The 12,577-nt window shown below is 45.6% G+C and overlaps 2 protein-coding genes across 5 annotated transcripts; both read left to right on the forward strand.

Moving 5' to 3' along the window:
• The first annotated feature begins 1,421 nt into the window (after positions 1-1,421).
• On the forward strand, positions 1,422-5,733 carry LOC128309771 (serine-rich adhesin for platelets). Its single transcript, XM_053046240.1, has 6 exons — positions 1,422-1,713; positions 1,924-2,313; positions 2,399-2,474; positions 2,560-4,745; positions 4,818-4,956; positions 5,060-5,733. Exons 2-6 carry the CDS (start codon positions 1,948-1,950, stop codon positions 5,155-5,157), a joined length of 2,865 nt encoding a protein of 954 aa, XP_052902200.1. The 5' UTR covers positions 1,422-1,713; positions 1,924-1,947; the 3' UTR covers positions 5,158-5,733.
• A 318-nt stretch (positions 5,734-6,051) lies between these two features.
• Positions 6,052-11,895, forward strand: LOC128299190 (ADP-ribosylation factor 1). 4 transcript variants are annotated; one of them, XM_053035079.1, is made up of 6 exons: positions 6,052-6,185; positions 9,415-9,862; positions 10,411-10,593; positions 10,657-10,766; positions 10,850-10,975; positions 11,257-11,895. In XM_053035079.1, exons 3-6 carry the CDS (start codon positions 10,446-10,448, stop codon positions 11,419-11,421), a joined length of 549 nt encoding a protein of 182 aa, XP_052891039.1. In that variant the 5' UTR covers positions 6,052-6,185; positions 9,415-9,862; positions 10,411-10,445; the 3' UTR covers positions 11,422-11,895. The 4 variants fall into 4 exon arrangements, with proteins under 4 accessions (XP_052891039.1, XP_052891040.1, XP_052891037.1 ...); XM_053035080.1 differs by having other exon boundaries at positions 6,111-6,223; XM_053035077.1 differs by lacking the exon at positions 6,052-6,185 and adding an exon at positions 7,263-7,372.
• The last annotated feature ends 682 nt before the right edge of the window (positions 11,896-12,577 follow it).

Here is a 12,577-nt window from a genome sequence, read left to right on the forward strand (position 1 = left end):
AATTAAGGGGAATTCTCTGAAGATACTGAAGTAAAGGAGGGTGCTCTGCAATGGGGTAGGATCCGAAACCTCTCGAAGGTTCCACCGGCTCTCCTACTCAACTGCTATTCCGTCACGTCATATCTCGGAACGGATTTCACCGCAGGACCCCGGCTGAAATCTGTCACAGTCTACATGAGCACAGCAACGACAATGGTAGTAAATTGGTCTAGTTTGCAGTAGTAAACAATCTGGTTGCTCGAATTACAAAATTTGCGCGTCGGGATATCCTCAAAGCCTCATGGACGTCCTCTGATGGAGCCACTACAAGGATGGAGATCTGGTCAGTCAGAGGACTAGCCTCACGCGATAAGCTCAGTATTTTGATGAATTATTACACGATCAGTTCAATGAATAGCTAGAGGCTCCACTAGCAGATAATATCATGCTACTGCCACCCAGCATTGATGACATCCAGTCATCCGTTGGCTGAAGAATAATAAGGCACCCGACACCGACAGAATAGTAGCAGAACTGTTCAAGAATGGAGGTGCAGCACTAGAGAACGAAATTAATTAAATTATTATTGATGTATGAGATCGATGCCTTGTGATTGGAATCTTGTTATCATCTACCCCATAGGAGATAAGCTAGAGCAGCAATTACAGGGATATTACGTTGTTGAATATCGCCTACAAGGGGATTATGCAACGGAAAATCAACCACTGGAGAAGATGGCGGAGCAACAGCCACAGTGAAGGACAGTCGGCTTTCCTCTGCGGGCATTATATTTTATTAATTGTAACTTTTACTTTTAATTGCAGAATAAATCTTGTTTTAGCAACACAACACGTTATTAAAAGAAAAAGCCAGGTGGTCCGGTCAGCAGGTAAGCGGGATGCATTCAAAAACATTGGGAAGCAGTCGAAAATTGCGGGATACCCTGTAGTTATAAATATGGGCTTAAGAACACCAATAGGTTATATACAGCGTTTTAACTTTCTTGTCTGTTTGGTAGATTTGTGTAAAATGCGATTGCAAATTCAATAAAAATTATAAACAACGGTTTAAAACTATACGCATTTAAATTTGGGGCGAAAATGTCAATTGTCTACACACGTGTACACCCAACCAAACCACTGTGTGCTTGGGGCGAAAACTGCAGCGTGGTACGAAATAAGCGAACGAACCGCACCGACGCCAACTTTAGTCATGTTTTTATCGCTTAGTTTTTCAATTACATTAAATTTGGTCCATATTAAATTATCAACAAAACCCTCATACACATGATGAATGATGAACATTTCGAATCAACAATCTTTTTGGCAAAATTCATGTGTGTTTGGCACAGTTAGGCATGGGGCACGACCACTGTTCAAAAAGTGCTTTCTTGTACGCGGTACAAAATTAGCGAACGAACCAATGCGGCGGTGCAAGAAAGCAAAAAGGTTGTAAACTTTTCCCGGTTGTTTTCCGTGTGTATTTTGGCGGTATATCGGTGTGAGCTAGTAGGGAAATACACTATTACTGAGTACTGGAGTGCGTGTGGTGTGGAATCCAAATATTAGTTCGCCTATAGCTACGACTGATTGCATTTTTCCGGACGCTGGTTGGAAAAATATCGTGCTGCATCGGTACTGCTAGCGGACAGCGGTGCATCACACGAGCCCACAGTGAATTAATATTCAACGCTCGTCTTGCTATCAACAAAGCGAATCTATCCTCTTCGTCAAGGTAAGACAATTCGCGAAACACCAGCTAAATGTTAATTCGACTAGCCAAATAGCGAAAGGGCATCCGCTTTCATCGATGATGAAGCGTCATGCCAACCCGGAGCGGACAGCTTGTTTTATGCAACTTGACCTGCATCCAAGTTTCGATACAACAATGCTCATCCGGGTTCCGTTGGCCAATGCATTCAAACGTGTACTTTTCTCCGCACAGATTCCGGCTCTAAAAGGAAAGGAGATGGATCCGGCAGATATAGGGAAGCATCCGGACCTGATAAAAAAGGCCCAGGCCGAAATTTCGCACAGCGATGTGCTGGTGTGCGGCCGGTGCCATTCCGTGTTCCATCTGATCGAACTGTTCCGCGAGCACAAAGAGAATGAGCCTGACTGTAAGCGGGGGTCCACGCTGCACAACTGTGACGAAGCGCAGGCGAAGGTGTGGGCTTTCCTGCTGTGGAAGTCTGCCCAGCGTCCGGCGACCGGCGAAGAGAAGATCGCCGGTGGAAGTAACTCGTGGAAGCTCTACCAGACGTGGGTAAAGTTGGAAGAATCCGTCCGGGACACATGGATCGTTGCGGGCAAAACAATCCAATCGTTCTCGAAGGTAAGCGATGGTTTAATGTTGGTCGTTGTGCGGGATGCCGTTTCTGGGCAATGAAAATAGTCACACGTTTCACTCGCTTTTGTAGACCGGGTCCGGAAGCCTGCAGGAAATGCCAGTGAAAATTACCAAAACGATTCTTGAGCCCGAATCGCAGGACAAATGTAAGTATCGGACGACCATCTTCTACCCTCTTGGTGATCTATTTTCGCTTATTGGAAAATTCTCTTCTCGATTTGGTCGCTGCAGCAAATGCCCCGAACCGCTTTACGCCAACGGTGCGCAAGGTGGGAGACACTAAACCGAACACCCCCGGCAATACGGTGGATACGAAAAATCGTATCGTTGTCGGTGCACAAATGGGTACCGTGAAGAAAGCGGACGGCACGGTCGTAAAAACAGGCACCGCTGCTACGCCTGTCGCGGCAAGACGTTCTTTTGCAACGCGTACCCATCCCAAGACGGGAGCGTGTTCCGAGGAAGAGGTGGAAAAAATCCTAGCCAAACGTTTCAGCCCGATCATCAAGATGCACGAGTACCTGGTGAAATGGTCCAAGTGGTCGAACGATCAAAACACGTGGGAACCGCTGACTCATCTGCACTCCTGCCAGAGCATTCTGGAGCATTTCGAGGTGCAGCTTGCGAAACAGAAGGAGCAGCGCGCTGCAACGGCCGCGCGTGTGTTACAGCAGCAGCGCCAGGAAAAGGGAGTAAGCGGGCCGGCTACTACAACTGGTACCACAAGTTCCGGCACGACGAGCACCACCACCACCACTGCCACCGGGGCCTCCTCCGGTACCATGTCTTCAGCGGCAGCCGCAGCAAATCAGCTTCGTCCCGTACGCGTCTCCAAGGCAAGCGCTCTCGATCGTGTCAAGCAGTGGACAGCTGGCAGTCGTTCGCCGGGTGATTCGCCCGAAGATTCAACACAGACGGGAAAGCGTAAGCTGGATGAAGGTGAAGACGATGGCACGGGTAACGATGCCGATGCGCCGGACTCGGTTAAAAAGCTCCGCACCGAATCCAGCTCCGCCGTGAGCGATGCCCTGACGAAGGTATCGCAGAGCGGAAACGTAAAGATAATGTCCGTTTCGACCGCATCCGGAGCGTCGGGCATTAGCAAAACGGCAGTGAACGGAACAGTGGCATCGACCAAGGATGGCAGCTCGGCGGAGGTCGTAATCATAAAATCACCCAAAGACGGTATCGCGAGCGGTATTAGCAAAAAGTCACCCGGTGTAGTGGCGGGCAGCAGTATCGCCACAAGACTGTCGCCACGCAGCGAAGCGGCCAAGGTAAAGATCGTCTCCAAGTCGGAAATGGGTGGTGGTGTGCATGGAATTTTCAAAATCAAAACCGATGCGACAGCTTCTTCCCCACAAAGCCCCTCGCTGACGAAAGTGGTAACGTCAAGCGCGGGCGGCTCAGCACCACCCTCACGCCCCATTACCATCCCCAACACCTCGACGACTGACTCATCCGGTGTGACGACACGCATCATTCGCCGGAACATCGACGGTACGGAGCAGCTGATCAAACAGACTATCCGCAAAACGCCGAAGTTGGTGCCGTTTTCACCTGGCTCACAGCAGCGCCCCGTTGGTGCCGTGATAGGAGTCACCAAACCGGGTGCTGCGGGTTCATCAGCAACACCCGTACCCAAAATAACCACTTCGTCCGCTGTCGGTCAGCAACGTACGTCGTCTGGGCCCCGTATCATCTCCACCAGCCAGCAAAAGCCGACCGTCAGTCGGGTAGTTACCTCCGTTTCCGGCACACCCGGTACGGTCATGCGGACGTCAACGGTAACCCGTACAGCCGTGGGACCCGCCTCGTCCGAGCAGAAAATTAATGCCCTTCGCCGACAAGGGGTAAACGTCGTGAAACGCGTCATCACAACGAGCACAACGCCCGGTGGCAAAAAGCCGGTCAATGAGGAGGAGGAGAGTGAGGCGGATGGTTTCTCATCCAACATTTCGCTGCCTGCCCCACCAAGCCCACCGAGAGCGATGACACTTTGTCCGGTAACGGGTAAGGTGTTGGCCCAGGCGGAAGGTGAACCTACACCCGTACCAAGTCCCGAAGCGGAACCCGAAGAGAAGAAATCGGACGGCAAACAGGATGGTGAACAGAACAGCGCAGAAGGAGAACAAATGGTAGTGGCTAGCGGAGAGCAGACCGACACACAAGTACAACAACTACTGACAAACGAGGACGGTACCGCCATCATTGTGGCGGGCGAGGACGGCACACTGTACCAGGTAGCCGGTAAGAATGCGGAAGGCCAAACCATACTTATCACACACAATTCCGATGGAGAACAGAGCTGTGTGCTGGTCGCATCGCAGGAGGGCGAAGAGGATGCATCGGGCAGTACGGGCGGTGTCTTAACGCTCGATGCGGCCGTTTCGGAAGCCGTTGCCGTACCACAGGAGGTAAATTCTGTGCAGTTACGAACGAAGGGTCATAAGTTAATCACAAATGTACCGTTATAACATTACCCACAGGGACAGGAGATGACAGAAGAGCAGGCAGCGCAGTATCAACAGTCCGTCGATACTAATCAGGAGTTGACGATCTCTACCGAAGATTCACAGGACACGCAAATAACGGCTGAAGTAGTACAAGCCGATCAACCGTCGCCCGGTAAGTTTGTTATCACAAGTTCATTGTGATACTTCATGAACAGTCTTATCCATCATTTAACACATCCATCTTTACATCCTTACTGTGACGTGCTGCTCCACAGGTGGTACCCGTCGAGTGGTCCTACTACTCCCCGATGGAAGCTTCATGATGACGGAGGTTAACGACGAGCAGTACCAATCGTTGAATCTGGTCAACTAAACAGCTTTAGCGGAACTACCACAAACAATATTTTTCTTCGGGAAAATGGAGAGAGAAACACAGAAGTTAATATGCTTTAAAATCATTTTAGTTGACATGCGTACATTGTAATATTATATCTAAGTTCTGTATAAGGTGGGCTTTTACTGTTTTCATTATGTTACACACAACGTAATGGTGCACGTTTTATCTTAACGGATCTCACGTTAGCCCGACGGTGAGCTACGAGTAAACATTCATCTTAAATTAGCATTAATTCATAGGCATGACATAGGCAAGCAAACGATTCCTGCAACTCCCTGCGCAGTAGAGTTACAAAAACTAAATGAAACGACAGTTAATTACGGCACAATTTTACGATAGCAAAACAATGATCCTAATGTAATTAAATGCGTAACGTAGCGTAATGTTTGCTTGCTGACTGTTTCATTCAATTTCACTGCATTACACTATTAATAAGATTTAAGTAATTACAAATTAAATGTTTAAATCGATGCAGGTTGAGCTTGTAAAAACTCCCATTTGCCGCTTGTAGTGAGCGAATAACAGCTGACCAGTATTGTAAAATATCATGTTAGTAGCAACATTTCATTTGTGATGGACCATAAGCTCATCCGAAACCTAATCCTTGTTATACCTTTTTGATGGTACAGATAGCTTTTTAAATTAATTTTCCTGGCACATCAAAGGACATCATAACGGCCATTTCAAATATTTACAGTTAAAGTTTTTCACTATCTCTTAAAATTGGGAACAAAGCGTAAGAAATCTATGGCGATTAATTTACACAATCGGGACACAAAAAAGGACCTCTCGATCGATAGCTGGGCAGTAAATCCGCTCCACAACATGCTGCCCAAATGTCCGATCGTTTGTTCTGCAGTGCGGGATTGGCATATGTCATCGAATTACTCGTCAGTAGTTGCGGTGCGAAGGGCAGCAAATCACAACATCCAAATCAGTCGGTTTTGCATTTGCGTTCCGTATCATCCCAAAGCTGGCGAATAATCCATCCTAGTTGATCGAAGGTGTGCATATAGGCTTACTGCCAATACTCGATTGTTTTGTACGTATACGGTACCAGGTTTCGGTTCCATACCAATTTCTTTGTGACGACGGCACACAGAGTGTGGCATTTGACGACGTGGATATTATGGGATACATGGGGCTACGACGTTGATTTTCGTTGTGGGACAATTTAAAGAGCGTTATAAATTGCTTTTAACTCCATTGCAGTAGTGCATTTCGTTGCATCTGGGTCAGTTTTCCATCATTTACTGCAGATGTACGTAAAATAAGAGGACAGTTAGATGTTAGATGTTAGGTTCGTAATAAGCTCTGTGTTCGGTATTGTGCGACGGTGCAGGATGGTGTATAGCGAAGGTTTATGTGGAAAGATACGTGGAACCGTAAATATCGTTTGTAAAGTGAAAAACATTCCATTCGAAGCATTGTGCAACGATGAAATAGAATATCGAAGCGCTTCTTCTAATTGATTACTGGTTATTACTGTTTAATCAGTGTCAATATGGTACGATCTGCAAAAGGAAGTGGTGTCGGCATAATTTTGAACCGCTTTCTTTGCCTGATCTGCAGCGCATTATGTAGCTATTGCTGCAATGGGTTGTATATTACCAACCTTCTATCCTTCTTTTATTAGCCCCCAGTGTATGTTAAACCAAACAACAGATTATTGCTTTCTAAAGCAATGAACGATCTGTGGTGGTGCTTTGTTGATTTTTTGCCAGCCTGCCAGATGGAACCATCATGCGGTCCATCAGCATAATTTTTATTCGTTTTGTTGGGTAAGATCAACAACATCGTTCTTTGTATACGTTATTTTCGTTACGTCCTTTTGTGTGTTTTCAATATTCCTTTTACAATTAACTTTTATTGTTGCCTGAAAAGAGAAAACAGAGGTCGATTGTAGACAGCTCGGTGAGAAGCGCCCGCAAAGCAAGTGGAAGTACTCAAGAAGCAGTAATAAACCTGCCACATGTCGGCCGACGTGGCAGCGAAAATCGACAAACCGTCGAGTCGACATTCGGAGCAGACTGTCAATAAGGTGGGCGAAAAAGTGAGAACGTGCGCTTGTGTGCGTGTGCCGAGAGTCGAAAGTTAGATTCGAGCTTTGAATGTAATTCGTGGTGGCGAAAAGTGACGGAATAGGTCGAGACCGCGAGCACTAGGGGTTTGGCCGCGAATAGCTAAGAAAGTACGTAAGTGAATTGCAGAAAAGAGGTTTCAGCGCTTCGATGAGTGTGCGGTGGATGTTTGAGGGCTAAAATTTCGTGCGTGCAACACGGTGGGTGGTGCGAAAAAGCGGATTAACTGTGCACGCGACTGTCGCCTAGCGGTAACCCGTGCAGTCGCCATCTTGGGCTAGCCGTGCTGCTTCTTCGTTTTCTCGCTCGCTCGGTTATTCGTGGTGGTTTTTTCGTTGCCGTCGTCAGCGGATCCGTGTGTGCATGGTTGTGTTTGCGCGTGTGTGTTTTGTACGCGTTGTGTGTATGACTATTGGAGCAAAGTCATCATCATCATCGTCATCACTCTTCACCGTCGCACTGTCCAAAGAAAGAAGTCGAATAATTTAGCTTTACAGCAGAATAACGAAAGTTTCAGGCATCCAACTGTGCTCCGGTTCAAGCATTAGATAATACATGTAGTCTGGACTTCTTTGTTTTCCATACATTTGACTTAATTTGCAAGTGTTACTGTAGGGAAAAATAATATGCAGGGTGTATTTCATCGTTGCGCTCTGACGTGTTCAAGTGGAGGAAAAGAAAGAGAGAGAGAGAGCGAGATAGATAGACGGAGTGCGCGTGTGTGTGTTTGAAGCAAGTGCGAGCATAAGAAACCCCGAGAACGAACAGAAGAACAATGCCACATCTGAGGGTGGACCAAACGGACAAGTGCATTGGAAATTAAGCCAAAAGTTCCTTGGATCCAGACTTAGTCATCTGATGAAATCGGCAAAATGTGTCAACTTATGGCAATGCTAATCACCCTAAACCATCCCAGGAAGCATTGAACAGCGTTCTTCTAGCGTTATCAGTGGGAGAAATGAGAAAATGGGCGTTAATTAGAAGAATTTGTGATGCGGTTTGATGTCACGGTTGTTTTTTAGGTTGATTCATTTGCAGGGAATTGTAATTGCCGATAAGACCATGAAGCAATGGTGTGGAACTGATGTCCACCAACTAACTTCCATGCTATAGGTTGCGGCGGTGTGGCATAGCTGATTCACCGTAGAACCCGACCTATGTACACGTTACTTTACTACAAAAGCCGCTCAGCAAACACGCACACATGCAGCTAGCAAAGCGTTCGCACCAATACAGGCGCTCGGACGGGAAGCCACCCATTTGCGTCGGCTAACGTTAACATGAAAGAGCAGGATGGCAGAAGAGAGAGCCCCCAAAAAAAGCTACTTTAGCTGTGGCGTTTTGAACGCGCCTGTGTCAATCAGCCACAACGAACGAAGATTACGGAAACGGCCGGAAGAGGCAAAGAAACGTATGGTCTCTTGCTAAAGGAGAAAGAGGGACCAAATACGATGCCTCTCTATTGCGAGATGGGTAGAAAATTTTCCGTCGGCAAGTCGGTCGTCCGTCCGGGCGTGTGTGTGTGTGTGTGGGTTATTATGCTCGATTTTCTGTGTGCGTACGTTTGTGTGTCAGTATCTCGCAGCTTATGTGGGGTAAAGTCGTTTAAGTTGATGCTTTCTCCACCGGTAGCATTAAAAGCCGTTGGTGGAATAAAGGTTGTGTCAACCGACTGTCGCACTGAGTTAGCTGGAATTGAAAGGAACGAGATGTGGATCAATTTAAAATGTTTAAGGAATCAATTAAAATCAACGGTTACAACTCGCGATAAAATCCCTCGCTAAAATCGGTAGCGATAATAGACTGTTAAAAGCTTATCATCGATTTTAAGCAAACGGAGCACCTTTGCCGTAATGTTGCGAATTTCGCTAAATTCCCCGGATATGATTCATTATCGCGACGGGGAGTCATCACGTGAAACAAATAACCATACAGTTCTCGGTACTGTACGGAACACGGGGGTCCAGCCCACCAAAAACACTGGGGATTCGAAAAGAATTGATTTGTGGGCAAATCAGTATTGATTTTGTTATGAATGGACACGCACACCCATCGTAATATGAACGTAGAATGAACTGCTTGTTGTAGATTTGTAATCAGTGTAGAATTTGGAATTGGACAATTATTCACTATGCCTCTCTTGTCTTTTCAGATATTTTACTAGGCTGGACGCGAGTTTGGTACAACAAAAAGCCCATCAAAATAAATTCCAAAAGTTTGGAAAACAGAAGTGTTTGTGTGTGTGCAACGACGCGTGTGGCTCAACGTGTGTTAATGTTTCTTTAGCAAAGAACTGAAATATTGCCTACAATAAATTCCAGCACATTCATCCGCCCCGTCGGCAGTGTGCGAAAACAAGCAAGGAGAAAGTCGTAGAGACAGTCAGTGGTGCAACGTGGTCCATCCGAAGGAGAGATTAGGTTTATTAGTTTACTAGTAGCCGGGCGTTGTTAATTTAGCCATTTGTGGCGCTTTCTGTGAAACATTCCATTCCCCTTCATTACCCGGGCACAATATTATTGGTCCGGTGTGTGAAGCTTCTGTACACACACTAGAGAGCAAACCAAAATCGATCATAACCTTCCGATAGTAAGAAAAAGGTATGTAAAGAAACTGAAAGTGTTTTAAATTTATTATTTAAATTGATTGATGTCGTCGATAAATGCAGTACTTTGTCTTTTGTACGGTCACGAGCTCCTGCTACAATCGTTTATTTGATCAATGGACGCAGGTTGGACATGGTTTGGAGTACCCCCCTTACTTATCACGTTAACATTTGCTCGGGACCAGAAAACAGGCGAAAACATTGTCAGGTTTTTTGTCGCAGGCGTGCTCTCTGTCTCGGACGTAGATGTGAACCGACCATTATCGAGATGCCGGCAATGACAAAACATTGAATTTAGCCGCATACTGCACAAATCGAATGATCCCATCATCGCTATTTCCCTGGGATGTAATAATTTGTTCGCATGAATTGACTTTCACGACAATAACACGACATATAGGGAACGACTAGTATATTTTCAGTGGGGTATCGTCTAAATGAAATTTGTTACTTAACACTTGTTAAGCCGATTCTCAAAAAGCATAAAAATAAATCAAATATCTTCTATACATCCTCAAAATTTCCTCTTCCTTCCTCTCTTAGGTGTGCAACAAAACGATAAATTTCAACACAACAAAATGGGGAACGTATTCGCTAATCTGTTCAAAGGATTGTTCGGCAAAAAGGAGATGAGAATTTTGATGGTCGGATTGGACGCTGCCGGTAAAACCACGATCCTGTATAAACTAAAATTAGGTGAAATTGTTACAACGATTCCTACAATTGGTAAGTAAGTTTGTGGTGATGTGATGCGATGGAGAAGTAAAATATCCATTTTTCATTTTGCAGGTTTCAACGTGGAGACTGTAGAGTATAAAAACATTAGTTTTACGGTTTGGGATGTCGGTGGCCAGGATAAGATTCGGCCCCTGTGGAGGCATTACTTCCAAAACACACAAGTACGTGGTCGTTTAGTATTACGCGTGGTTCGTTGAGTGGTAAACGAGTGTACTAATGATATTATTTGTATACTCCATTATAGGGACTTATCTTCGTGGTCGATAGCAACGACAGAGAGCGTATCGGCGAGGCCCGGGAAGAACTGATGCGAATGTTGGCCGAAGATGAGCTCAGAGATGCTGTTCTACTGATATTTGCAAACAAACAGGTACGCAATTGAGGCAACGGTTGTTCAAATTCGAACTTGCTAAAGAATATTATTTCACTTTGTTCTACCGCTGGAAATTTTGACTAAACAACACGTTATAGTCGACAAAAGATATAGTCGACATAAACAAATATTTCGTTCTTACGCCGGTGAAGTGTGAATTGTATGCTTTGCTCTGTTCATTATCACCAAAATATTATATCCCATCCCACCCAAACGTTTGGCCAGTCCACAAATTAGCGTCTCTGTTTTGTCGGTCTCACTAACATCGCTTGTTTTAGGATCTACCAAACGCAATGAATGCCGCCGAAATCACCGACAAGCTAGGACTACACTCGCTACGAAACCGCAACTGGTACATTCAGGCCACCTGTGCAACTAGCGGCGATGGACTGTACGAGGGACTTGACTGGCTTTCCAACCAGCTGAAAAATGCAAACCGTTAAGTAAGCTAAGCTCGCCGGCGTAAGCAAATTAGCTATTAGCAGCAGCAACAGCAAGTAAACTACAAAACACAAAACTGAAATCATCCATTTGACCGGAGAGGAGTTAGAAAGTGCTCTAATATGCGCGCGCGTGCTGTCGTTGCCGGCGCCGCCGCTGAACGTCATCGAGTTTATTCAGTTTCTTTTCTTTTTTCGGCAGTGGACACGCGGATCATGGGACAGTATAAGAAGCTTATAGTGTGTGCAAGAAGGTAAAGAGAGAGAGAGCGAGAGAGTGTAGGGGCAGGCAGGTGTGTGTAGCAGAATCGTTTTCTAAGTTTATCGGTGTGTGTGGTCGTGGGTGCGTTGTTGCACTGTGTATGTGGTAAATGTTGGTAAACTGAACTGGTCCTATATTCAGTAAATGCTAAAAACATTCTCGTAAAGAATTTGCCCTATCACTACCAACCGGTGTGGTTGGAGAAGTATGCGCGAGAAGAGAAACATCATGCTGACGCAAAGGAATTATACACAAAACACAAACACACAACATACACTATGCACACACACACACACACACACGCATACATGTTTACACTCAACTTAACTACGGGACAGAAAACATACGGACGAAACTAAGCTTAGTTATGATAGGCAAAGAGAACAGCGAGCAGATTAAAGATTATTTAACCAGGCAATGTAATAATAAGTGAGCGCATTATACACACACACACACACACACTAACACTCGAGGAGTTTTGATAAGCGATAGGGGCAATGTGGAGCTATGAAGGTGGACATTTAAAGGATGAAATATAAGCCTCCTCAAAAGCGCGCTTCTGTGTGATGATTACACTCTTCTATTAGTATGTAACACTCGAATATGGCCCCACGGTACTAACATTATCCTGAACGGTTTTTTTTACTCCACCTCGGTATAATTTGACCGTACGGCTATAAATGCGTGTCTTCGACTGTGAAAGGACGAGTAGTACGTTATAAACGCTTGAGTGGTATTGTGCAATTATCATTGATGGCCGGTTGATGTACGATGGACTCTATGTTGTTACTTTCTTGTGTTTGGATAGGATCGTCACCTTATATTGTGCTTGGATTATGCAATTATAATTATGCTTGGGAAGAATGAAAGGACGAAACACATACACACGTGCAGCAG

The sequence above is a fragment of the Anopheles moucheti genome, chromosome 2, assembly GCF_943734755.1.
Source record: "Anopheles moucheti chromosome 2, idAnoMoucSN_F20_07, whole genome shotgun sequence".
In the NCBI taxonomy this organism is placed as follows: domain Eukaryota; kingdom Metazoa; phylum Arthropoda; class Insecta; order Diptera; family Culicidae; genus Anopheles; species Anopheles moucheti.

What these genes read in the sequence shown, in the direction of transcription:
- LOC128309771 (XM_053046240.1), top strand. Translation starts at nt 1,948, where the DNA reads ATGGATCCGGCAGATATAGGGAAGCATCCGGACCTGATAAAAAAGGCC. An exon ending in CAATCCAATCGTTCTCGAAG is followed by an intron (nt 2,314 to 2,398) that starts GTAAGCGATGGT and finishes TCGCTTTTGTAG; the next exon opens with ACCGGGTCCGGAAGCCTGCA. An exon ending in AGCCGATCAACCGTCGCCCG is followed by an intron (nt 4,957 to 5,059) that starts GTAAGTTTGTTA and finishes GCTGCTCCACAG; the next exon opens with GTGGTACCCGTCGAGTGGTC.
- LOC128299190 (XM_053035079.1), top strand. Translation starts at nt 10,446, where the DNA reads ATGGGGAACGTATTCGCTAATCTGTTCAAAGGATTGTTCGGCAAAAAG. An exon ending in TACAACGATTCCTACAATTG is followed by an intron (nt 10,594 to 10,656) that starts GTAAGTAAGTTT and finishes TTCATTTTGCAG; the next exon opens with GTTTCAACGTGGAGACTGTA. An exon ending in TGATATTTGCAAACAAACAG is followed by an intron (nt 10,976 to 11,256) that starts GTACGCAATTGA and finishes CGCTTGTTTTAG; the next exon opens with GATCTACCAAACGCAATGAA.